Source organism: Pelecanus crispus, chromosome 10, assembly GCF_030463565.1.
Source record: "Pelecanus crispus isolate bPelCri1 chromosome 10, bPelCri1.pri, whole genome shotgun sequence".
NCBI lineage: Eukaryota > Metazoa > Chordata > Aves > Pelecaniformes > Pelecanidae > Pelecanus > Pelecanus crispus.
The window spans coordinates 25,500,282-25,524,044 of NC_134652.1; the positions used below are offsets into that span (position 1 = coordinate 25,500,282).

At 37.7% G+C, this 23,763-nt stretch overlaps 1 protein-coding gene across 1 annotated transcript; it reads left to right on the plus strand.

Moving 5' to 3' along the window:
- Nucleotides 1–1,169: 1,169 nt before the first annotated feature.
- On the plus strand, nt 1,170–8,955 carry SAMD8 (sterile alpha motif domain containing 8). The gene is made up of 5 exons (XM_009489861.2): nt 1,170–1,791; nt 3,554–3,649; nt 4,381–4,498; nt 5,215–5,365; nt 6,355–8,955. The coding sequence occupies exons 1-5, from the start codon at nt 1,205–1,207 to the stop codon at nt 6,657–6,659; spliced, it is 1,257 nt and encodes a 418-aa protein (XP_009488136.1). The 5' UTR covers nt 1,170–1,204; the 3' UTR covers nt 6,660–8,955.
- Nucleotides 8,956–23,763: the final 14,808 nt, after the last annotated feature.

Below are 23,763 nucleotides of genomic sequence, written 5' to 3' on the forward strand. Positions count from 1 at the left end.
TCTGAGATTTGGTTGGCATGATTGAAGCTTTGTAGTTAATTAGACTGTTTTTTCAAGTACAAAAGAGCTACGAAATTGTAGCTGTTTCTTAGATGGTAGCTGTACATAAGCCACCAAATATAAATTATGCATAAATCCATTCTGTACTGCTGTGGGTCTTAAATATTGGATAAGCTTTTTATTACTTTTACATCACTGGTAGCCTTTCAAAGTTTTTTCATGGATTCCACGTAACATTCTGTGGTTAATTTTTTTTTTTCTGGTGGTTGTTCTAAGTTGTTCTGGTGACTTGTCACCTCCACGTGACTACAATGTTGCTGAGATGTCTTGCCTGCCTTCAGAAAATATTCTTGAGTCAAGAAAACAATTATTGAGAAATCTGTATGAAAAGAATACATCTTTACTGGTTTTGGTGTGGTGTTATGTTATCTATTACCACATCACTTTTGAAGATGCTTTGGAATTTAATGCTTAATTTCTAGTAATGTGACTTTAAAAGCTGAATATTTTAAAGGGTTCGCAATATAATAAGCATCTCTTTTAATTACTGAGATCAAAGACAGAAATGTGATAGGTGCACCATCAAAATACAACTAAGATGCCTCAGGTCAATATTATTGTAGATACCTAGTCTGAGGTTTACTTGGGAGGGGTAGGGGGGAAATGTCATGCCACCAAAGCTTCAGTTTATATTTTAAAACAGTGGAATGTATTGGACCTGTAATGTGTTATTTTAGCTTTAATTCAGTTTTACATGGTTGCTGGCTATATTTTCTTGCTTAGTTTATGAACTGCAAACAGTGGAAAAGACTAATGATTAAGCTGGTGTTTAAACAGCGTAATCTTTGGTTTTCATTCCCTAGTGTAATTAACAAACTTGGATTTATTTATTTTTGTAACAAAAGAATAAAAGCAGACTGGGTACATCTGGGAAATATTCTGCTTCTTGGTAGCTTTAAATTTCTGTTTAGGAAAAAGTGAGATAATTTAGTTTTGCTTGAATAAAAAATGTTTTAAAAAGCATTTTTATATTGCTTACCTAGTAACTTACCTGTCTCTGGCTCTTGTATAAAAAGCCTTTGGCTAATTAAGCATATAAAATCGCACAAAATACACTGGCATTTCGGTAATCTTTGTTAAACATTCAGGACTTGTCTCTTTCTCCAATATGTAACAGGTCAATTTTATTGGTGGATAGAGAAGGATGATGGCAGGCAATAACCAGCTTTGCATTCGACGTTGGACTACCAAGAACGTGGCCAAGTGGCTGAAGGAAGAAGGCTTCTGTGAATATGTGGATGTTTTGTGCAATAGACACAGGCTAGATGGAATTACGCTGCTGACACTTACTGAGTATGATTTACGATCCCCTCCTTTGGAAATCAAAGTCCTGGGTGATATCAAAAGGTTAATGTTGTCCATACGCAAACTACAGAAGCAACATGTTGATGTCCTGGAAGAGCTGGGTTACAACAGCGACAGTCATGTTGGCACAGTGTGCCCAACTGTTGGTTCACTACAGGGTACAGATTGGTTTTGTAATGGTGAAGTGCCACGGGACTATGATGGACCAATTACTGACTTGAATGGTGATCAATATCAATATCAATATGCAAATGGCAAAAACAAACATTCTACCCGAAGACTGGACCCAGAGTATTGGAAGACAGTTCTAAGTTGTGTGTATGTCTTTATAGTGTTTGGCTTTACATCATTCGTTATGGTTATAGTACATGAGCGAGTACCTGACATGCAAACATATCCACCTCTACCAGACATATTTCTAGATAGGTAAGAAATTTTCTTTTGAAACAAAACAGTAACTTGATGGTTAAAGTATAGGCTGTCTTTTCTTCGTTTTCAAAGTTTCATATGCTCTTGAAGATGCCTCTGCAAAATAGTAATTAGAGTGTAGTAAACCCTTCTGCTAAGATCGAAATGTGTGTCAGTTAGAGGGATTTCATCTTCTCAGCAGAAAATAAATGGAGCTGTTGTTCTACCCAGTTTATATTTAATTCTACTTTTTAGCTAATCACAACACAAGAATTAATTTGTCCATCCTCGCATTCTAGTAAAAAGGGTGATGGTCAGCTGTCATAGATAAGCAGCCATATGCTTTTTCTGAAATCCAGATGCTGCTATGAAGCTTAACATGTCTTGATATAGAAAAAATTTTGATGAAGGAGTATTTTGGTCTGCCAGTGAGCAAGGAAATCGAAAGGGAATAGCATTGATACTGTATTTATGCTGTCTCTCCACTGTCAGCTTGTTGAAGATGGTTTAGGGAAGCTCTGAAGTAGACTGAATAGGCCAGTATCTTTTTTAACCATAGAGTACCTGTGTACTAAAACACTGTTGTGACCTACACAGTACCTGCTCATTTGTTAAAGAAAATACTCCAAGCAAAAAAGAGACACAACAACAAAGGTGAAATTCTAGTCATTGGCTACAGATTTAACGGGGGATAAATGCTCCCTTTGAGCAAGTGTACTTTCACAGTAGAGAACTTGTCTTTTAAAACTCTCTTAGCAGTTAAGATAATCTGTTTAAGATTTCAGTCTTTGTGGTCTCCTTATTCTTGCCAGTAATTTTCATTAATGGTTTTTGTGAAGTCAGTGGGGGTGTAATCTTTTGAGTAAGTGTGCCGAATCCCCCATAAATTTAGATAAAACTCAGCAAGGACGGACCACATCCAGTGGAGTGGAAGAGAGAACAGGAGCCTATGGCATTAGTGGATTTTGTTCCCAGGGCACTACCGCAGTATTCAGTGGGCAGGAGGATGGGCGAGGTCAGAAAGCAGCAGCTCGCAAAACAATGCGTGGGGATTACCACACAGCTGGCATTTGGGCAGAGCTTTGCTACCCCTTTGTATCAAGGGGAACACAAAACTATGAGAAGCAGCCTCTCTTGAAATCTGTCAATCTGTATTTTGGTGAAATTGCAGAGTGGAAATTGTTAACGGTGCCATATGTGTGCAAGAAAGGTTTACATTTTTTGAGAAGGAAGGCTAAAAAGTTTGCATGTAGTGATGATCATTGAAATCTAACTTTGAAAACTATTTTTCCTAACCCTTTTCTGTGGAGTTCTGCTTCATTACAAGTATTTAGGATTTTAGGCTTTGCAGCATTTCATTCGTTGTGTTGACATGGCATTGTTATAAGCATAAGCAGCATAATTTATGTGATGCAAGTTTGTGTCAGATTGAAAAAGGTTGTTGGGAAACAATGGTGGAGGAACAGATTGTGTTAGTAAATCACACATGTAAATTAAGAGAGCAATTTAGAGATTTTCTTTGACTTAGTGAATTCTGTGTAAATGCTGAAAATACATTATTAGAAAGGAGATAATGTAATTAAAAATTAATTCAAATTCTGTTTAATTCAGTCTAACAAAATAATTTTTGGTTGTAGTTTAAACTGTTGTCAGATTAACGCAAGTTAGTTTTGTAGTTAGAACTTTATATGCCTTTATTTTAAATAACTGAGGCTAGAAAGAAAAATTAAGCCTTTGAATTGTAAGTTTCTTCATTCTTTTTTTTTTTTTCTTTTTTCAGTGTTCCTAGGATACCATGGGCTTTTGCTATGACTGAAGTATGTGGCGTAATTCTTTGCTACATTTGGCTATTGGTTCTTCTGCTTCACAAACACAGGTACAGTATATAAAATTCAAATTAACTGGTACTTTGATTCAGAGAAAGGACTGTGACAAGAATTTATGATGATTGTTTAAAGCTTTCCATTTAATAAGAAGCTTGTAAGCTTCTAATATGTCCCTGTTAAAATGCATTAGGGAGGATTTAATCAAGAATGGTGACTTGTGAATCTTACAAAGGAGTAATCTGAATTTACTTTTCCACCGGATTTATGTGTAATTTCCTTCAGAACATATGTATTTCAGAGAGTTGTCAGTATATACTTTCATACTGTAACAATTTTGTGTATAAAAAATAAAATCCTACGAGAATGAAATTCCACAGGATGACTGTGCCAGCCTAGCAGCTTGCTGTCACTGAAGGGTAGAAAACCCTTTTGTGTGCGTATTTTAAGTTAGATTTTTACCAGTTTGTTGATTTTTATCAGTTTGGTAACAGAAGGCATGAGTGCCAAAGCTAGTACAAGTGTAGTTGCAGAGGAGTGGGGCTGTACTTTTTGGTGACAGTAGGCTTGCTACAGTGTCTCGCTCTGTCATGTGGAACCTTTACAGTACTACTTCAAAAAAAAAAAAAAAACCAAAACTTTTACTGTGAAACTTGCAGCAGTGATGAAGAGATTTCACGGGATTGAGTTGGGGTGGGGAGGAAATGTTTTTATCATAAATTTCCTGATTTAAAAATACAATATATTAGGATTCTTGCAATCGATTCCTATGTACTTTTCCTAGATCTATACTTCTGCGAAGGCTGTGCAGCCTCATGGGGACAGTATTCTTATTACGTTGCGTTACAATGTTTGTTACCTCACTCTCTGTGCCAGGCCAGCACTTGCAGTGTACTGGAAAGGTAAAAACTTAAAATGCTTTGAATTATTTTTGTTTCCATTTTATTTAAGATATGATTAACATTGCTGTGACCATAATGTTAGATTGTGTGTTTTGTAAGAACAGCATAAGATCTAGGGGTCTTAGAAGCACCTGCCACTTTGGAGATAGTTACTTGGGGAAGGGTGTTCAGAATATTTCACAGTGTAAATAGAGAGAATACATCAGAGAAGTGTGCGCTTAAGGTATGGACTTAATGAAGAAAGGCTGAAAGCGGAGTAATCACTTCTTTGTCTTGTTGGATGCACGGTTTGGGGAAAAAAAAAAGCTATTATTATTTTACCCCTTCTAGTAAGGAGTATTCCATAGAACATGGGATTTCATGGTTTTATACTAACTTTTAGTTACAAGAGGTTTGAGCTCTTGGAAGCCTGACGATGACACAATGGGAGGTTGAATACATTCAAAAAAAGGTGGCAGTCTCTGTATGTAAAGCACTTGCAACAAAATACTTGCTCTAAATTCCAGTGTTGTCAGAAGCATGATGAATACAATTAATAATTGTAGTTACTAATGTGACTCACTGCCACAATAAAATCCAAAGATGAGCTAACCTGCATTTTAGTAAAAGACCCAACATGATAAAGGGTGTTAAATGTACATAGTGCTATACCAGTAACTTTAAGGACATGCTGTTCAGGTGGTGGGGTACTAAAGGTTAATGTTGCTGTCTTTTAGTTGTATGGCAGTGTTTGGGCAAAACTCCAGCGGGCATTTGCAATATGGAGTGGCTTTGGAATGACTCTGACTGGGGTACATACATGTGGAGATTATATGTTCAGTGGCCACACCGTCGTCCTGACCATGCTCAACTTCTTTGTTACAGAATGTAAGTACAGAGTGTCAATATTTAAATGTCCTTAAGTGTTAAGAACATGTACTGCTTGCTGTCAACCAAGGGTGTGAGAGTGTAAATACTTAAATGTCCTTTACTTTGTTACTTAAGTGTTAAGAATGTATATTTGTTTGCTGCTTGACCTCCTCAAACAGTTCAGAGTGTAACATTAAAGCAAACAAATATAAATTCAGATTGTTGTGCTCTTTCTCATATTTATGACGGTGCACTTGCAGACAGGAAAGGAGCAGCACCACCTAGATTAATGGAAGGGTGAATAGGGCGTGTTTGAAAGAACATGTGAGCCAAGAAAATTAGAAAGGCTTCTAGATTGCTACTGGAAGAATACTAGGGAAGATATTTATGATTGTCTGTTCCTGTGCACTTCCCTAGGTATCTGCCAGTGATCCCTATCAGGCAAAATACTAGGCTAGGTGGGTGCATGTTTACTGTAATCCATGAAGGCAAAGTACCAACCCTCATAAGGAGTGAGAATATATGAAACAATAGTGCTCTTCTGTAAATGAAAGTGTGAATTGATACATTATATAGCAAGCTAAGATAATTAGTTTGAGTTCACCTATGATGGAATGACCGCAATAACAGAATAATGTGTGCTTCATGACATTTTTTCCCTTATTACATTGAAAAGGCATGATTTGCATTAAAAGAAGTTGGTTGAACGAAGAATTCTGCTTTGCATGGTCCTAAACTACTTTAGGATGCTCTGTTAATCCAGAAATGCATAATAGCTGTATTTGTAAAGGAAGTCATGAAGTGGTAGACATTTATAACGTGTGTGGTTGTTTTCATTGGATTTATTGGACCTGTAGATGTAAACAAAATTTCCAGGTGAAGACAGTAACTTAATCACATTTTTGGATGAAAAATCTGTGTAAAAACTTGTAATGTCTAGGCTTGGATTTTGTAAAGACCCACATCTTTGAGACATTCAAGGTTAGTCACTTTGTGTTTTCTCCTAGATACACCAAGGAGCTGGAACTTCTTGCATACCTTATCCTGGGTCCTGAATCTCTTTGGAATCTTCTTCATTTTGGCTGCACATGAACATTATTCTATAGATGTCTTCATTGCCTTTTACATCACTACAAGACTCTTTTTGTATTACCATACATTGGCTAATACTAGAGCATATCAACAGAGTAGGAGAGCAAGGATCTGGTTTCCAATGTTTTCTTTTTTTGAATGCAATGTTAATGGTACTGTTCCCAATGAGTATTGCTGGCCCTTTTCAAAACCTGCGATACTGAAAAGATTGATTGGCTGAAGAGTGTGGGGGTCAACTCAGATTTTTATGAAGTGTTATGACTAAGATCCTACAAGGCTAGCTGCGAGGGGATATAAAGTAACATTTTTCACTCCGTGGTCATCTCCTCCTTGTCTTGTTTCTTAGATTCTTAGCCATAAAATGGGCTTCCCATACTTCACAGGGATGTGTTTTGTTTTCTTATTGCTAAAATAGAGAACAATTCAGGGACCAGTAAAGGCTATCAGTGAAGCATGAATATGAACCAGAACACTGTTATCCTTAGTAAGGTTCTATGTGAATGTTTAAGTAACTTTAACCTCAAATATGTGCTCGTACTGAATATAATATACCCTTTACAGGTCCAAATAATCTCCGTTACCTGACATGCCAGCCTTTACATATATTGACTACAAAGTTAGAACTTTATGAAGATTTTCTTTTGAAACAGTCATAAATGTAACTTTCAAACAAAACCTCTGTGTACCTAAAGATTGAGGAGTACTGTGTCATGATGAGAAAGCAGTATAGTTCCTTGCTAAAAGGATCTCTTAACTGTTAAATAACAAGTCTTAAAGTATAATTGACAGTATAAATGGTCTGCATACAGGTTGCCAAAAATGAAAGTCTGCCTTGTGGCTATGCAGTGATGGGGTTTTTTTTACTGGGATCTTATTTAGTCTAGTCTCAGTTGTCTATATGGTTGTTCTAGCACTTGGAAGTTTTCCCTTTTGTGTTTAAATAAATGAGTTAAAGTAAATGCTACATCTACAGTAAGTAAAGTTAATTTAGCTTTAGTGAGTTTAAAGCCACAAAATAACTTTTGTGTGGTTTTAATTGCTTTATACCCAAACGTGTGCATGCTTTTTAGGAGCAGCTCTTTAACATTGGAAAAACAGAACAGTTATCATCATACATCTTACTGTCCCATAAATGGATGGGGAAAATGCATGTAGTAACTCTTTCAGGAAAAGTAATAATAGTGTGTATTGGAAATAGTCCTCTTATTGATGTATGTTTTAGCACTCTGGTGTCAACAATATGGTGAATATCTCTGGATATATATACACAGTATATTTGTTTATATATATAAATACATGCAGTATATGTTCTTCTAACAAGTATGAAAAGAGGCTAGCTCTTAAATTAAGTTGCTCATTTACTACACTGAAAGATAAAAGTATCATAAGCAGTTGAGTTTTGGTTGTTAAAAAAAAAAAAAGTAACAAAACACCCTCAAAAACCCCAAATCAATACTCCAAGTCCATAATGTGTAAGCAAGGGTCACACAGCTGGTGATCTCTTATGTGGTGGTTTGTAAGGGGACAATGCTAATGTGGGCTGTAGAGACTTGAAATTAGATTTATGCTAAATGAAAATTGATAGATGAAAGGTGCAAATCATAAAAATGGTATAGACTTTTTAATTTGGTTCTTGCAATTTCAGAATAGGTGGTATGTGCAAAAGGTAGTGTAAGTCAGCCTTGGAAAGGTACACGAAGCATTTCCAGCTTGGTGCAAGCTGACTTAATGGCCACAATGTACTTATGTTTGCATGGAAAAGAATCCCTTTGGAATTTTGCAAGACAGTTTTGTATCTGGAGGCTTGTAACCTACTGTGGGCTACTTGTCGATATGTTGTGTTCCTTTTATGTATCTGGAGCGTACTAACTTTACTATCTTCTGCTCTTTGTAGTATATTACTTTTGTAACTTAATTTAGCTCCTATTCCACAGGGGAATTGTGCATCTTAGAGTATCTCTGCCAACTGTATTGAGCACACATATGTTGTACTATCCTGCAGATTTTTATATTTGTAACATTCCAATCTTTTAGCAAAATTGCGGGTATAATACTATATTGTTCAATCTGCCATAGCCTAATGGCTCTTGCCAACCAAATTGGGGGAGTATGCTTATGCTTAAGAAAAAAAAAAAAAAAGAAGGTATTCTGAAAGATTTGAAGACTTCATTTGCTGTTCTTACCTTTCTGATTTCAGAAAGGCAATTTGAACATTCCTCTTGAGACTTTATAATCAAAGAGCTCTATTTGTTCATTTATACTTGCCTTTGCAATACAGACACAGTTATGAATGCTATTTTTTAAACTCTAGGAAACATCTGTTCTCAGGATGTGCGGGATTGTACTCTGAGTTATAACATGTGGCGAGGTATGCAATTAAACCGCAAAGCTGTTGATTCTGAAAAGAACCGTGTCAGTGCTAACTGGCATAGCTGTCTCTAAACTGAGAAATTACTTAGCAACTTAGACATGCAAGAGAATTTTCAACTACAGCCCAGTGTAACAATGTTTACATAAAGTAATTATTTCAATACTATTTTTTTAAAAAATGAAGTTCGTATACTTTGAAACACAAGGCTTCTCTCTTTGTTCTAATTTAATTTTTCAAATTCTGTTAAGTAAATGCATGTTTTAAATCAGCATTTCCTATCAGTGTTTTTAAAGGAAACTTGTTCTTTTGTGCTGTTTCTCTTGATGTTAAATATCTGAGTCCAAGATAAGAATATACAGAGGTTGGTTTTGTGAGCATTGAAGTGGGTTAAAGCATTGTCAGGATAATTGTCATCTTCTGTTTTGGAAGTTATTTTGTTTGTCTGTAAACACGCAAGAGGAAGGCTTGAAATTGATAGAAAACAGAAAAATCTGATTTTACATGCAAAAGAGCACAGTCTGTAAAGTTGGTAATGTAAGCTTTATTGTTAATTAGATGGAAACAAATTGCAAGTAACTGACAGGTTTAAAATTCTGTACCTCCTTTTTAAAGAGCTAGTGTTTTAGAAGCATTTTGCTGCTTCTCTGCTGCTGACAAGCACTTTTAAGTAAAGGCAGCAGAGCATTGTTGGGCCTTGGATTTAGTGCTAAATACATTCAGGCTTGTCCTTCTCCCTTATGTTTATGCACCGGTCTTTTTGCTGTCCTTTAACTTGCTGCACCTATTTTGTGCAAAGTCATCTTCTGTGGTCTGTGGGAGCACACACATAATCTGAATTCAGAGTAATGAATAAATTATTGTGTTATGTCAGCAAGTGTATGTGTCCAATGACATTAGTCTAGTACTACAAAGTGCATAAACTAATCAAGTAGAAAAGTTTGAATAACTGGCTATACAGAAGAAGGGGAGGGTCACATTTTTTGATAGCTTAGCAAATCTGGTAATATTTGAGACTTGACAATAGTCTTGAGCTCTTCCTTATTATTATCAGTTTGGGGGTATGTATGCGTATACCTGGAAGTGATACATATAGGCACTCCCCACTCCTTCTTTTTTTTTTTTTTTTTTAATTGTACCTTATGACACAGCTTCTTATAATAGCTTTCCTAAACTTTTTGCCTTTAGTTTTTCCTTTCTGGAAGATCCCTTAAAACTAGTGGTTTTATGGCATTACACCTGCCTACAGAAATTAGACTTTCATAGATGTGTGTTTTTAGCAAATTCTGATGACACTGACAAAAGCTTATGTAAGGATCTTAAAGCACTGTTCCTTCAGCTGTTCTTGAATGATACAGAAAGCTTCCATATATGTTAGTTATCTTCATTTCCTCTGGCAAACAAGATAACACTTATACAAAGTGTTGGTACAGAAATGTAGATAGTAATGAAGTATTTAAATGTCCAAGACTAGCAAGAATTGGATCCTGTAAGTATACTGCTTGTGATGAAGCAAATGATATGCTTAACTTTAAGCAAATCACTAAATACTCTGACTTCAGTGAGGGTTACCATTTTACTTTAAGCATTTTCTTGGATAAGGCCAACTGCATGCTGTGTGTGTTATACTGCTACAGTAATGAGAATAGGTAATGTCACTTTCTTTTTAGTTTTCCCTGATTTCCTCCCCCCATCTACTATAGAAGAAAATATTCCAGTAGAATTTAACAAAAACTACTTAGCTGGGTTCTGAGAGAATAAATCTGAATAAAAAAAAAGCTCATCAAAACCTTGATAGTTAGCTCCTTCAAGAAGCAAGAGTCAGTTAAATGATTTGAAATTAAAAATTATTTTTCGATGCAAGCATGTTAAATCAAGTTACTTAAAAGTATTGAAACCCTTCAATGAGGGTAAAAGCACAGGTTCCTATACTCTTTTCTGTATGGCTGTCTCATGTAGTGCCAAAAAGTATCGAAGGGGAAAAGGGGAGTGTTGAACTCAGACGTCAGTACAAGACTTTTGCAACAGTTAATATCTCCTTGAGTTTTTTTTTAAGCAGTGCTTAAAAAGCTTTAGTACTATACTTGTTTGTTACTACTTCGCTAGTTTTTTGATGTATGAAAGTCTGCTAGGTTTTCAAGCACCAAAACTATTGTGGAGCTGAGTCTTAATCATTAGATATGCATTTGAAGAAATAGCAGATGTCTTAGGTGAAAAAGGAAAAGGTAGGTTTTGTGGACCTGGAGTATAACAAAAGAAGAGTAAGCTATAACAACTATGATAGTTTTGCATCCTGTCCGTGTAGTTTCTACTGAAGAGTTAGGGAGAATTTGCAGTAATCTACAGACAATATTGGTTTTTCTGGGTTTTTTTGAATAATCTAGGATACTTTTATAGAAACTTGACCTGTAACTACAAAAACCATCATAGTCTTGTCAAGATGGAAGTATATTTGGCAGAAGTCCTAGCAGTGAGCCAGCTTACCCTCTGAATTGTTTTGCACATGTAGACTTTGTCCATCAAGGGTTGATTGGTAGACCACTGATGATTCATAGAGACTACTGTTTCTGATGTATCTTTTGACATTGTCACTATTCTAACTGAAACAGTATTTCTGGGGAAAAAAAAAGTAGTTTGGAGTGAACCTACTGATATTGTCTTCATTATATGAAGAAAAACACCCAAAACCCCCTCCCAACCCCATAAACACTACAGTATTGTGAACACTGAACTTTCCGTGTGGCAGTATCCTGCACACTTACCATTTGTATCTTAAGAAATTTGCAGTGAGTATTATGTACATAATTCAGTGACATGCACATTTTTAAAGCCAGTTTGTAGTAGGTGTGTAAGAACTTAAGATGGTAAATGGGGAGCACAATAACCTGACCTGTTAGCCCAGTGACTGCGTAGGTAGAAAGACTTAACTGCAACTTAGTTTTGCTCTTTCAATTCAGTTTTGTCAAATATAAGAAATTTGTCAAACGTGAGAAATGACAAGTTGCATTGTACATGGTACTTAACATAAGTAGAAACATGACTTTTAACACTGAACAGTTACTTCAATTTTGTTCTGACAGAGAAAATAGTATTACCTAATGGCTAGAAGGTATGCCAGTGAAGTTTAAAGTGAGTACTGTAAATAAGTAAATATTGTTTTGATTCTAAACTCAGATTGAATTAATATATTGTTTTATATCTTTGTTGTATTAAAACATATTTAAAAGTACTAAAATAAAATATTTGAAAGATGACAAATGTTTGATTTACTTTATATGTAAAATGATGGCTCATTATATCTGTTAGCATTGTGACCATAAAAGTATACCCGAGTAATCTAGATTTTAGAGTTGTTTTTCCCCAAAGCTCTGTTTTACTGGTGTGAAAATGCATGCTGCATAATGCATATATCAGTGTGCCTGACATTTTTGCTAGCTGTAAATGGTTTTGGCAAATCACTTGAATATTTTTGTTATTAAAAGTTAGAAAATGTATTCCATCTTGTAAGATCTCAGTTAAGTATGACAAGAGGGCTTTCAAAGACTCTCTTCAGCTGAAGTAACTTTAATGTCTCTAGGTATGGTGGTGAATAGCGTTACAGCAAATCAACAGTCAGTACAAAAAATGTGGGAAAAACTGAAAGAGTAAAGTTCTGAAAACTTAGATACTCTTCTAATGGCTTTGTGTGTTAGGCCTGTTACTACTTTCAGTCATCTGGTATGTGAAAGGACGTGCACTCATTCCTATGGAGAAACTTAAACAGTATACCAGATATGCTGTGTGCCCTGGAGTTGTATGTTCATATTTGTAAATAGCAATTTTGAAATATATTTTGTGACCTTAATTCAGCTAAAACATTCTCTGATTAGTGTGAGCCAGGCAAACAATGTACTGAACTGTTAGAAAGCTTTTCATTTACCTCCTTCATAAAATCTTGATCAATCTGATAATTTAGAGAAAGAATCCTGAATATGAAGGCTTTCCTCAGTGTGATTTTTTTAAAATCAGTTGTTAAGAGACCAGACTCAAAAAAGAAAATGGATGTGGCAATACACCTTTCTCAAAAAAAAAAAAAAAAAAAAAATATTACAAGGAAGAAGCGGAAGCAAAAGCAATAAGGTTCGGTGTACCAGTTGCAGAGTACTTACTGTGCCCTTTGGTCTAATATTCTGGGAAGCAGTAGGTTGTGTTCTAAGCAACTTTAAATAAGTATATGCTTTGTGTGTTGTAAATACAGGTTGGGGAGAACTTCCAGGGAAAATAACTGCCTGCTTCCCAGAATATGTTACAATAGTGCTTAGAGATATAAACTTTGAATAAAAAAAACCCTTTCCCCTCCATAATAACTTGCTCTTCTCTGTGTTAATCCTACAACCAGAGCTAGAAAGATAAATAGTTGCTGCTATCTGTAATGAGAAGAAATATACCAGAATCTGTGCTGATGGGCTTAAGTTTGGTGTTAAAATGCAGGTGAAATGCTTCTCACTAGCCTATGCTCTTATTTGATAGAATTTGAGGAGAATCAACTTCAGATTGTCCTTCTCAGACCATTGTGTTTAGATCTCTTTTCAAAACTCTCATAAAGAAATTAGGTACAGAACAGAAACTGCTTTCCTGATTAAAATACCTGTAGTGTCTGCAAACTGTTAATTGTATCATTGCATCCAGTCTGTTTCTTCGGTGAACTTGTTGACTGCTAGGAAGTAGTTTATTCTTACCTATTAAATGTGCAGATGCCAGTCTCATTTGCTGTTCATCATTCAAAATTCATATTGGATTGTTAATCTTGGCTTTTCGTAGACCTGTCAAAGTAGTTCTCAAAGACTTGGCATATTTTCACAACTAGCTTTGAACTAACTGAAATTGATTTCTTAAAGCATAGGTGCAAGAATAAGATAGGTGTTATGAGCTCTTCCTTTCCTCCAGTATGGTAATTAGTGACACTGACAAAATATAGTTGGCACATACTGCATGAATCTGTTATAAGTATGTGCATATACTTCAAACTATTTCTGGAGAAATAACTGTTCTGGGTGATATAGTAACTACAGGTTACAGCTACGGTCTTAAGTCTGCTGCTGTCTGTGACTGGTTTGCTTTTTATTTTGGCACTGATCTATGACAAAGTCTGGTGAAATTACTGGTTCTCTCTGGATTGGTGAACAGCTGCCAAATATTAAAATAATTACTGTGCCAATATTAAAATAATTACTGTGCCAAATATTAAAATAATTACTGTTGCTATTGAAACTGTACTGAAGTTTGATACGAGGATAGGTACTCACTGGACTGTTCATAGTAGTCATTTGACTTGTGCAAAACATTGACAGCCAGTTCGGTAACAGGTTTTTTTTCTAAGCATCACTAGTTTCTCAAGAGGATCTCTTCAAGCTCTAATCTCTAGCGTACCACAGCAAGCAAGGTAAGTTTGAAAGGAGATAGGGAATGCTTATCTTCAAAGAAGCATTACTCAATTTAAATATAAAAAGCAATTAACTTTCCCCCCACCTCACTCTGCTAGATGAAGTCCTCAAAACTGAATCTGTCTCTTGATCACTGGTAGATTCTCAAATACTATAATTGGAGGCAATATCCCTAAAAAGAAAGAGGTAGAGAGGAAGAGGAGACAGCAGCAGGCAACCAGTTTGCTGTTCTTACTGTAGCACTGAAGAAGGGTCTCTAGTAAATGTAGGGCAAAGCAATTCACTTCACAAGTACTGTGAAGGAGAGTGGAGAATGAAGCTCGGTGGATTACCAAAAAATATTCAAGAGGTGACTGTGTCCACCTAAGGAATCTCTCTGGTGTACAAATGGAAGCACTGAAAGGGACTGTTAAAACTGTAACCCGCGATTTTGCTGGCTTTTGTAACTTTGTAACAAGTCTCATCGCAAAGCTCCCCTCCAGAGCTTAAGTTTTTGGCTTCAAATTATTTCATGATGTTAGGGTTTTGTGTGGGTTGTTTTTTTTGGCCAAGCTAAGAAGTTAAGACTTCTGTACCCTAATGGCACTTTTTAAAGGATTCCTTGGTTGTTTTTTTCTTTTAATCCTGGGGGAGGCTTGTAATACTGACCATGTCCAGAACAATAACCTGCCGTGGCTATTGTTTACACATGCATAAAAACTGTTAGACATCACAAAAACTATTTTGTGCATGCTTCTGCCAGAAGTAGAGAGTGATGTTCTCCTCATCCTCCTGTGCTCCAAGGTAAGCACAAGCTGTGCTTTGTGTTACGGTGGGAAGCAGAGAAGAGTGGGTCCTGTCTGAGGAGCAGGGTTATGGAGGCACTGTGCTCCAGGAGGCTTTGAGACATGCTTGAATTGTTTGCACGAATTGACAGTTTGACCTAGAAACAAGAGCCAAAGTTATGGAGGGAAAAGGCAATAAAATCATAAAGCACTAGCTCCAGCTTCTGTAAACCCACAAATGTAACTTTGTACCAGATCAGGCTCCAGCCAAACTAAACTGTTGTCGATGCCCAAATTAGGCCTAGATTCTTGCAGCCCTTATTTTGCTTCTCAGTCGGTTTCAGTGTATCTTAGCAAGCTCTGCCTTCTCTTGCAAGGTACTGACTGGACTCTGTCGCCTCAGTTAATAGTGCCCTGACGGATGGCTGCAAGGTGCCCGCTCCTGCTCCCCACCCCAGGATAAAAGAGTACTCCAGTGTATTACAGGGCGGACTGCTTGCTGGTACCAGTGTTTCCGAAGAAGAAAGCAAATGGTGTTTGTTAGTCAAATGCTTTAATGAGTGTGCCAAAAAGTGACTCAAATCTGTGAGTAACAGAGGGTTGTGGTGTACTCAGCCGAAGGCTCTACCTCCATTTCTGTCCTGCCTTCTAAAAATATCCCCCCCGGCCAATGCCGAGGGGTATAACAGCCGCTCATGTGACAATCGTAAGCCATCAATCATGAGACTGGAAATGCCTAGAAAAGTGTGTGCTCTCCTGCAGGCTGTGTTAAATAAGCAAGAGGAGGCAGCAGGGGAAGAGGGAGAGTGGTTTGCAATGAGCTTTGCTAAAGGTAGGCCTTGCTGAAGGCCTCTGGCCGTTCCCAAGATGACTCCTTCACAAAAGTGGTCTTTCACAAAGGTGGTCTTCTGTTTAGTTCTGGTTTTCTCCCAATCAGGCTGTTTCTCCAAGCTGTGGGTTGCAGTAATTGAAAACCAGAGCTTTAGCAGAAGGCTGGTTTCTGCTTCTGGCCAGCTGGCAACATGAAAGACCACTCGGATGCCATCTCTGTCCCAGTGCCGCTTCAGACTCAGATTGCCAGAGCGGCAACAGGCTAGCCAGCCGGGTTAGCTCAGTTGGTTAGAACATGGCGCTAATAACGCCAAGTTCACAGGTTCAATCCCTGCTTACTGCAGGGGGGTTGGGCTCGATGATCTCTCAAGGTCCCTTCCAACCCAAAGCATTCTATGATTCTATGGTACGATGGCGTTATGGCAGTGCTGCTCCCACTGACAGGGTGTGCACACTGACCGGGAGTGGAGTGGGGTTTATATGCTAGAATTAACTTATTTTGTTCCAGGAACAGTTGCCCACAAGACAGAGTTACAGCAGTAGCTAAATCCATAGTCAGGCTCCTGCTCAGGCATGATCTCTACTATGTCCAAATGCATCTGAGTTAAATTCAAACCTGTGCTAGCTGGCGTGGTTGATGGATGGTTCACAACTTGTGCCATTTTCACTTTGGCTTTTCAGTGGGGATGTAGACTATACCACCTGATGGCTATTGATTTTCCACATACTATTTATATGCACAAATCCCCCCTCCGCTTTTCCCCCAGCATAGGGGAACTGGCAAGGAATGGTAGCACAAAAGGCAGTCACAGGATCTTCCCTACTAGCACGTGGTGTGCTGAGCACATTATCCGTGAGAAGACAGTAGCCTGAGCTTACCTTTGGCTACCTGGTGTATGTATTCACATCCCATCTGGGTGTTCAAAGTTCAATGACAACTAATCCAATACTAATAAATGCTACCACACCAGATGCAGGAAGAGTTTACACCTAGAGTTGCACAAAGACTAAGGAACCCTTAGGAAACTGGCTCAGCTCTTTGACTTGAGCTTAAGAAATCGCCCACATAAGACTAAATGCATATATATTTTTCAATGTCATTCTTTGTTTCAGCTCTTAAGAGGAAGCACTTGTCCCCAGTCTCCAGATGTGTAAGATGTGGAAATTTAAACCCAGTTGGATCCTGGGACAGTAGGTGGTTGGGATGCAGATCTCTGGTATCCCAAACGCCAACCTAACAGTGGAAGAACTGTGAGAATTCATCCTGAGACAGGTAAGAAAGATGCTGGCTTAAGAAGGAGGCTTTTTTACCTCCTTTGGTAAGAAATGAGGGAGCTTATAGATAAATAAGCTCATCAGTGTTTCTGAAGGCATTTATCAGAGGCAGAACAAAGGTAGTTTGGGTCCCTTAATCGAGTGCACTGACTTTATTAAACATTTAACCCTAATGTTGAGTGAAATGTAGTCGTCTTGAAAAGTTTTCTCCTTTTTAGGTCACTAAGAGGAATTTAGGTTTTTTCTAAGGATTCCTTTACGTTAATGTTCCCAAATGCAGGGAAGAAAGGGCTGGAGCTGACTTGGATTCACATCCATATTTTCTTCATTCCTTTTTCTCCTTCTTTCCCCTCAACCATTGAATCCTTAAAAAGCTTGTGCTGCATTATCCGTCTTCTAATCATCACCCCTGTGATACGGTCTTGCCAGATCACTGCTAGGCATGAACTAACTTGTCAGCTAGCTACAAACACAAGCAGGGTGACTGAGGACCCTATTTAGATAAAGAAACCGAGGACATGGTGTGGCTGGTAAGACTGCTCAGTCTTCCAGGATGGACCTGTGGGGAATTTCATGGCAAAAAAACTCAGAATCATGCTCTCTGTTAGGCTGAAGGTCCCTTCTGCCACAAGCCTTATATGCTGCAACATCCTTTTTGCTGCTTGAGTATAGGTCAAAGGTGAAAGATTTTTGGAAGGCCTTTTCTTCTGCCAGAAGTGATTAATGGAAAGCAGCTGGCCAGCAGATCAGAATAACAGCTGGAGTGCCAGGATCCTGCCAAAAGAAGTATGCTTGCGCATTAAGATTACTGAGCATGGGCTTTTCTCACTTGAACATCTGTGTCATGGTTTAACCCCAGCCGGTGACTGAGCACTACACAGCTGTTTGCTCACTCTCCCTCAGTGGGATGGGGGAAAGAATCGGAAGAGTAAAAGTGAGAAAACTCGTGGGCTGAGATAAAAAAACAGTTTAATAATTGAAATAAAATAAAACAGTAAAAATAATAATAGAATATACAAAGCAAGTGATGCACGATGCAATTGCTTACTGATGCCCAGCCAGTTCCCAAGCAGTGGTCCCCTAGCCTGCTTTCCCCCAGTTTCTATACTGAGCATGACGTCATATGGTATGGAATATCTCTTTGGCCAGTTTGGGTCAGCTGTCCTGGCTGTGCCCCCTCCCAGCTTCTTGTGCATTTCTAGCCTTCTCAGTTGGTAGCGTGTGAGAAGCTGAAAAGTCCCAGATTTAGCATAAGCAGTACTTAGCAACAACTAAAACATCAGTGTGTTAGCAACATTATTCTCATACTAAATCCAAAACACAGCACTATGCCAGCTACTAGGAAGAAAATTACATCTATCCTAGCTGAAACCAGGACAATCTGTATCCTGCTCAGAGGATTTCAAAGCACTTTCGAAATTCATCCTCTGGGAAAATGAAAGCACAGAAGTAGTCCCAGGCATGCCAAAGATTGCAATGGGCTTAATCAGACAAACCTATTATACTGCACCTGGCTTCTCAGAGAGCTTATTTAAAACAGCTAAAGTATCTTCAAATCATAGTCTCCTATATAGAAATTCTCTGAGCAGTAAGAAATCAGAACTGCAGTCAAAGAAAATAAACACGCTGCTAGTAAAACTGCCTGTTTGTGCCTGCAATGAACTGAGCAAAACCGCACACACAAAAAAAAGAAGGTAAAACCAACATGTACATGATTGTTCTTGGTCCCACATATCTAGCAATCTACATAAACCAGCTCACAAAGAACTTCAGAGCTGCTGGCAGTGCCAGTCGCAAAAGCATGGAGAAGGCAAGGCTGTATATTGATTGGCATATTCTATACTGCAGAGAAAAAGCAGGGAGGCAGATGCATCAGAAAGCATCCACAGCATCACTTCCCGCTACTAACTGCAGCCTGTGTCAGAAGAAAGCTGCTGACTATATTGAAAATTGTGCTGGAAGCATGAAAACCTGGAAGACAGAATGTACCCTTCACGGGAAGGACCACAGCTCAGCTGAGAGCCACCAGAACGGGGTGAAGTTGTACACAAGATGACCCATGCTGTATTTGGCATTTAGCACAGTTAATCTTAACCTGTAGTTCTGAACAAATGTTAGCAGCTGTATAATAGCACAAAGTTCAGAAGTCCATTGTATCACTGAATCAGTCGTGCTGGACTGTGTTGGTGGGTATACAGTCTGAAACTGCAGCTGTATTAATGCAAGAGTCATCTTTTTTTTAGGATTTTTGTTTTGGGTTTTGTTACTGCGTTTTCCCCAACCTGAGATACTATCAAAAAGCTTGGATTTCACGGGGCTTGATTTTCAAAGGGTAGATTATTTTGCCCTTCCTGGCTTAAAAGAGTTTGAAAAAACCCATGAACTTCTTGTTAGATGGATTTCACATTTCTAAAGTGTAGATGTTTCCGTTTACTGCTGCTGGATGAATTTTCAGTGATGGCCTAATCCTGGATGGTGACATCATCAAGCTAAGGCATGTTTGGCTGTTGCTTGATGCACCGATTTCCTGTGGCCAAACAGAAGAGACACCTCCATGTACACAGATCTTACAATCTTTGTCATTCTGTAACTTCTTTTTTAGTGTAGTGTATAATAAATCTTATGCGATTATCTCCTGATCTCATTACAGCTTTCTCCTATGAATATCTAATCTTGGTGGATGAACCTAACATATTGAAGGATGACTTTTAGGTACCTACTGATTTAATAATACTGGAAATGCAGGATTGCAAACACCAACCATGAGACTTCCTGCATAGCTAAGTCTTTATTACTGCTGTTATTTGCAGCCTTGGTACAGCATAATCTTTTTTTTTTAAATGACTGAAGGAATTAATATATCCCATTTGTAGCCATATATCTAGGTTATTCTAACTAGTAGCTTTCCATTTCATTCATAAAAGCCTTTAAATTTTATCCCTATTACCAGGTGAACTATAATTATTCTGGCTTGGTTGAATCTCCAAGGCAGCCTTCAAGAAGAATGGACGTGTTGAAGTAAAATCAGAGAATTTTTTTTTTTAATCCTTTCCACAGGGATACCTGGGGTGAGATAACTTAAAGCAGTTTGGCACATGGGACTGAAAACAAAAGACACGTGAGAAGCCAGACTTAGTGCAAATACACAACAGAAAGGAAAGCTTCTGGTTTTGTAAACTTCTGAAATGCACTAAGTCAGATATCTAGTAACTGAAGCATCAAAACATTTCTACTTCTCAATTTCACGGTTCCTGTCAGACAGAAGTGTGTGGAGTCACACAAGGAGAATCCTGGACATAGTGGAGGACTGTGAAACTCCAACCTCAGTGTCACTTAGGAAGCATTACTAAGCTGTTGATGTTCACCTTGACAATACATTTGTAGACAACCAGTATAAAACAATATAGTTTAAAATATGTTCCAGTAATTTTCTAGAGTGTGGTAAGTTATTTCAGTAAAATTATTCAACTTGTTTCAAGGCAAAATTTTTTACTGCATACATAAACTTAAAACATGTAGTGTGTACCTAAGTTTTAATCAAAATGCAGCTGGAAATGTGGAGTTTAAATGTGTATTAAAACATATTTAATTGAATTGTAGTTCTATGTTATATTCTATTTCTTAATAGAAAAGAATTCTTCCTGAATCACGAGTTACGTGGAAGACTGGAGACTTTCCTCCTGGCTGTGAAAACATCCTTCTAGAAAACTTATCTCTACATGACAAAAATGGAGCAAAGGCTCACTTCTCTCTCTGAAAGGACTCTTTCCTTGTGATCACTCCTTATGATCAATGAACCATGTGCTATTTCTCTATATATGTCTTAGCTAGCCTCTTAATGTTTATGACTTCCTTAATCTGTTGCTGGGTTAGTTGAACTGTTGGCCTGTGTCCTGCTGTGAATACCCATCAAGTGACAGAGGTCTGTTTGGTTGCCAGTCATCAGTGACATTATTTTTAAGAAATACATATTTTGTGGGTCATTACTTGCAGGTCTTTGTTCTAAAGATGTATCTTTGGTTCCGGTTGTAACTGACACTGATGAAGCGAGTGACATTGAATTTTTCCACAACCTGTACCTGTGAGCCCATCTGCAAACACGTACCATCCATTTTTCCCAACACAGGCTTTTCAAGTCTCCACATCACAATGTATCTGAAAGCCAGTCATTTTTAGCAATGATTGGTCATACTGAGTTTTATGTCAGATGTGATAGATCTAGCCAAAGCAAGATAACTTTCTGAAACAAAGTTAATGCCCATTTAGCCTTCTAGGCCACATAGACAACAACGTTGTGGTCATTAGAATAGTTTTTGATATTTTTCCTAGGTCAATGCATACTCTCTAAGCTAGTTTTGAAAATGTATTTATATACAGACACCCATATAAAAAGTGTTTCTTCCTGTACTGCGAAGAAAATACAAATTTGCAAAATTTGCCCTTTTTGAATCTTACAATGTACTAAACTTTATGCTCTTTGATCCTAGCCACTTATATGATAAAATTGCCTTTTCTGGGTGCTTGGACAAAGCCTACATGAAGCATATGCTGAGTAAATGTCAATTTTCACTTTATGCTTGTGAATATTTAACCCAAAGTAGTCATGTGCATATTTAAATCAAAGCATCAGGTGTAAAAGATGGTCCTCTATTTTGGTAAAAACATTTAAGATGTAGCCCTTGTTTTAATTAGTGTTTTACTATAATGGAATCTGCAGTGCAAATGAGGAGGGGCAGTGACAGGATCCAAGGATCAGCCTTCATGCGGCACGTGCTTATGAATGTCCAGATTATCAATGTTAGCTTACCACCACAGGAACACCACCATTTCTCTCTACTCCCAGCTCAGAGAGATGGAGCTCTTTGTGGTTCTAATAAAGCAGCACATCTGTATGTCCATCTTCTGCTATGCTTGAACTCTTGGATGACCTAAAATTTATCTTAACACGTCATTATTCTAGAAATTGTTCAGCATTTGTGTTATAGACACTGAGAATACATTTTAAAACACGTATGCAGCAGTGCCAGACAAACGTCTCTCCAAACCATAGTGTAGGAGAAATTTTTTAAATGCCTGAATTCTAAGACTGTGGAGAAATGTTCTCAGGGTATGAAATAGGTATGCCTAGACACATCTTCCTTCCAAACAGAAAGAAAAGGGGACAGCTAAGAAGTTGTTTAGTTTTATTTAGAATGGTGCATGATTTCTCCCAGTGGTTTGGTTGAATGCAAATAATATTGCCTCTTTAGATTGTGATAGACATTTATTGTACCTGTCTCGTCACCTTTGAACATGGAGGATTTTTGTCTGGGTAGATTTTATAGCAATATCTTATCCGTCTCTCTATTACATGCTCTGTTCATTTTACACCTGGGTGTGCAAGTTTATCAATGTAACATTAAAAAAAAAAAGTTGCAGTTATGTAATGATCGGAAAGCAGGACAATTTTTTTTCAACATTCACTTTGTGCTGGGCTCTGCAAAAGAGGTCAGTATCATTACTCCTTTTTTGTAGAAGGGCAAAGAGTCTTAAAGAGAAGTTAAATTAATTGCTGCAGGTAAATCTGCAGTAAAGCCCTGATTTCTTCATTCTTGTCAACAGACACCTTTGCCCTTGTTCCTGTCACAGTTCATTATCCCCTTGTGTTAGTACTTACTTGTGCTTCCGTCTGTCTTGCCTTTTATTTCTATACCCTTTTCTGTTCTTTGTTTCTCAGCTTAGGAGGCATTTGGGGTTCTTACACTCCTGAATGTTTACCTGTAGGGACTTTCTGTTTTGCTCAGAATCACAGTCAGGTTTACAATACAGAGTTAAAATCATATAAGAAATCTCATCCCACTTCTTCAGCTGTGGGATGAAGTATGCACAGTTGCTCCTGGGAGATGGCTTAGACCAATTACATTAAGTGCAGAGATTAAGCATGCTCCATCAATACACCCTTTGGAGAAATCAACTGCCAAATTGTACCATGGGAGATCCTTCTGAAGTGTATAGATTGAATGGGTGAGTTTTACTAGGCAGCAAAAGGGCAGTCCTTCCTTGTGATATCTGAAATACCTGCCTGAACATGAAAAGCACAGAGCCTTCTCTATTAAACCATTATCAGAACTATCTCATTTGGGTAAACAGCATTTTTCCCTTATAAAGCACTGAACATTTTAATAAAAACTTTTGAAAAACATTCAGGCTGACACAAATTTCTGGACTAGAACCTCCACTCTGAGTAAATAAAAAGGGGTCAACGAAACAATATATTACTAAAATATGACATTTTACTGGGGGTTGTTAGGCAAACCTAATTATAAGAATCACTACCATCAGCTCTGCTGCACTGAGACCTGCACTGAGCACCTGGCAACTAACTAGAACATGATCGTACATATACACAGTCAAATTTTTGTGAAAGAGGGTAAATCTGCCATAGAGAGAGTAGATTACCCTGCAGGTCTTTTTTTTGTGTGTTCCAGTATCTTATATTCAGATGAAAATGCAAACCCTTGAAGCATTGGAGAATCCACATATGTTGGCAAAGGTTGGTCACTTTGCACATGTCCATGCCACATGTGGTCTACAGTTTTCTAAGAAAATTATGGAGGTGGAAAAGGTAATTCATTCACTATTTCTGTATTTGTTAGCAAGAGAGCTGTCAAAATAGATCTGTAG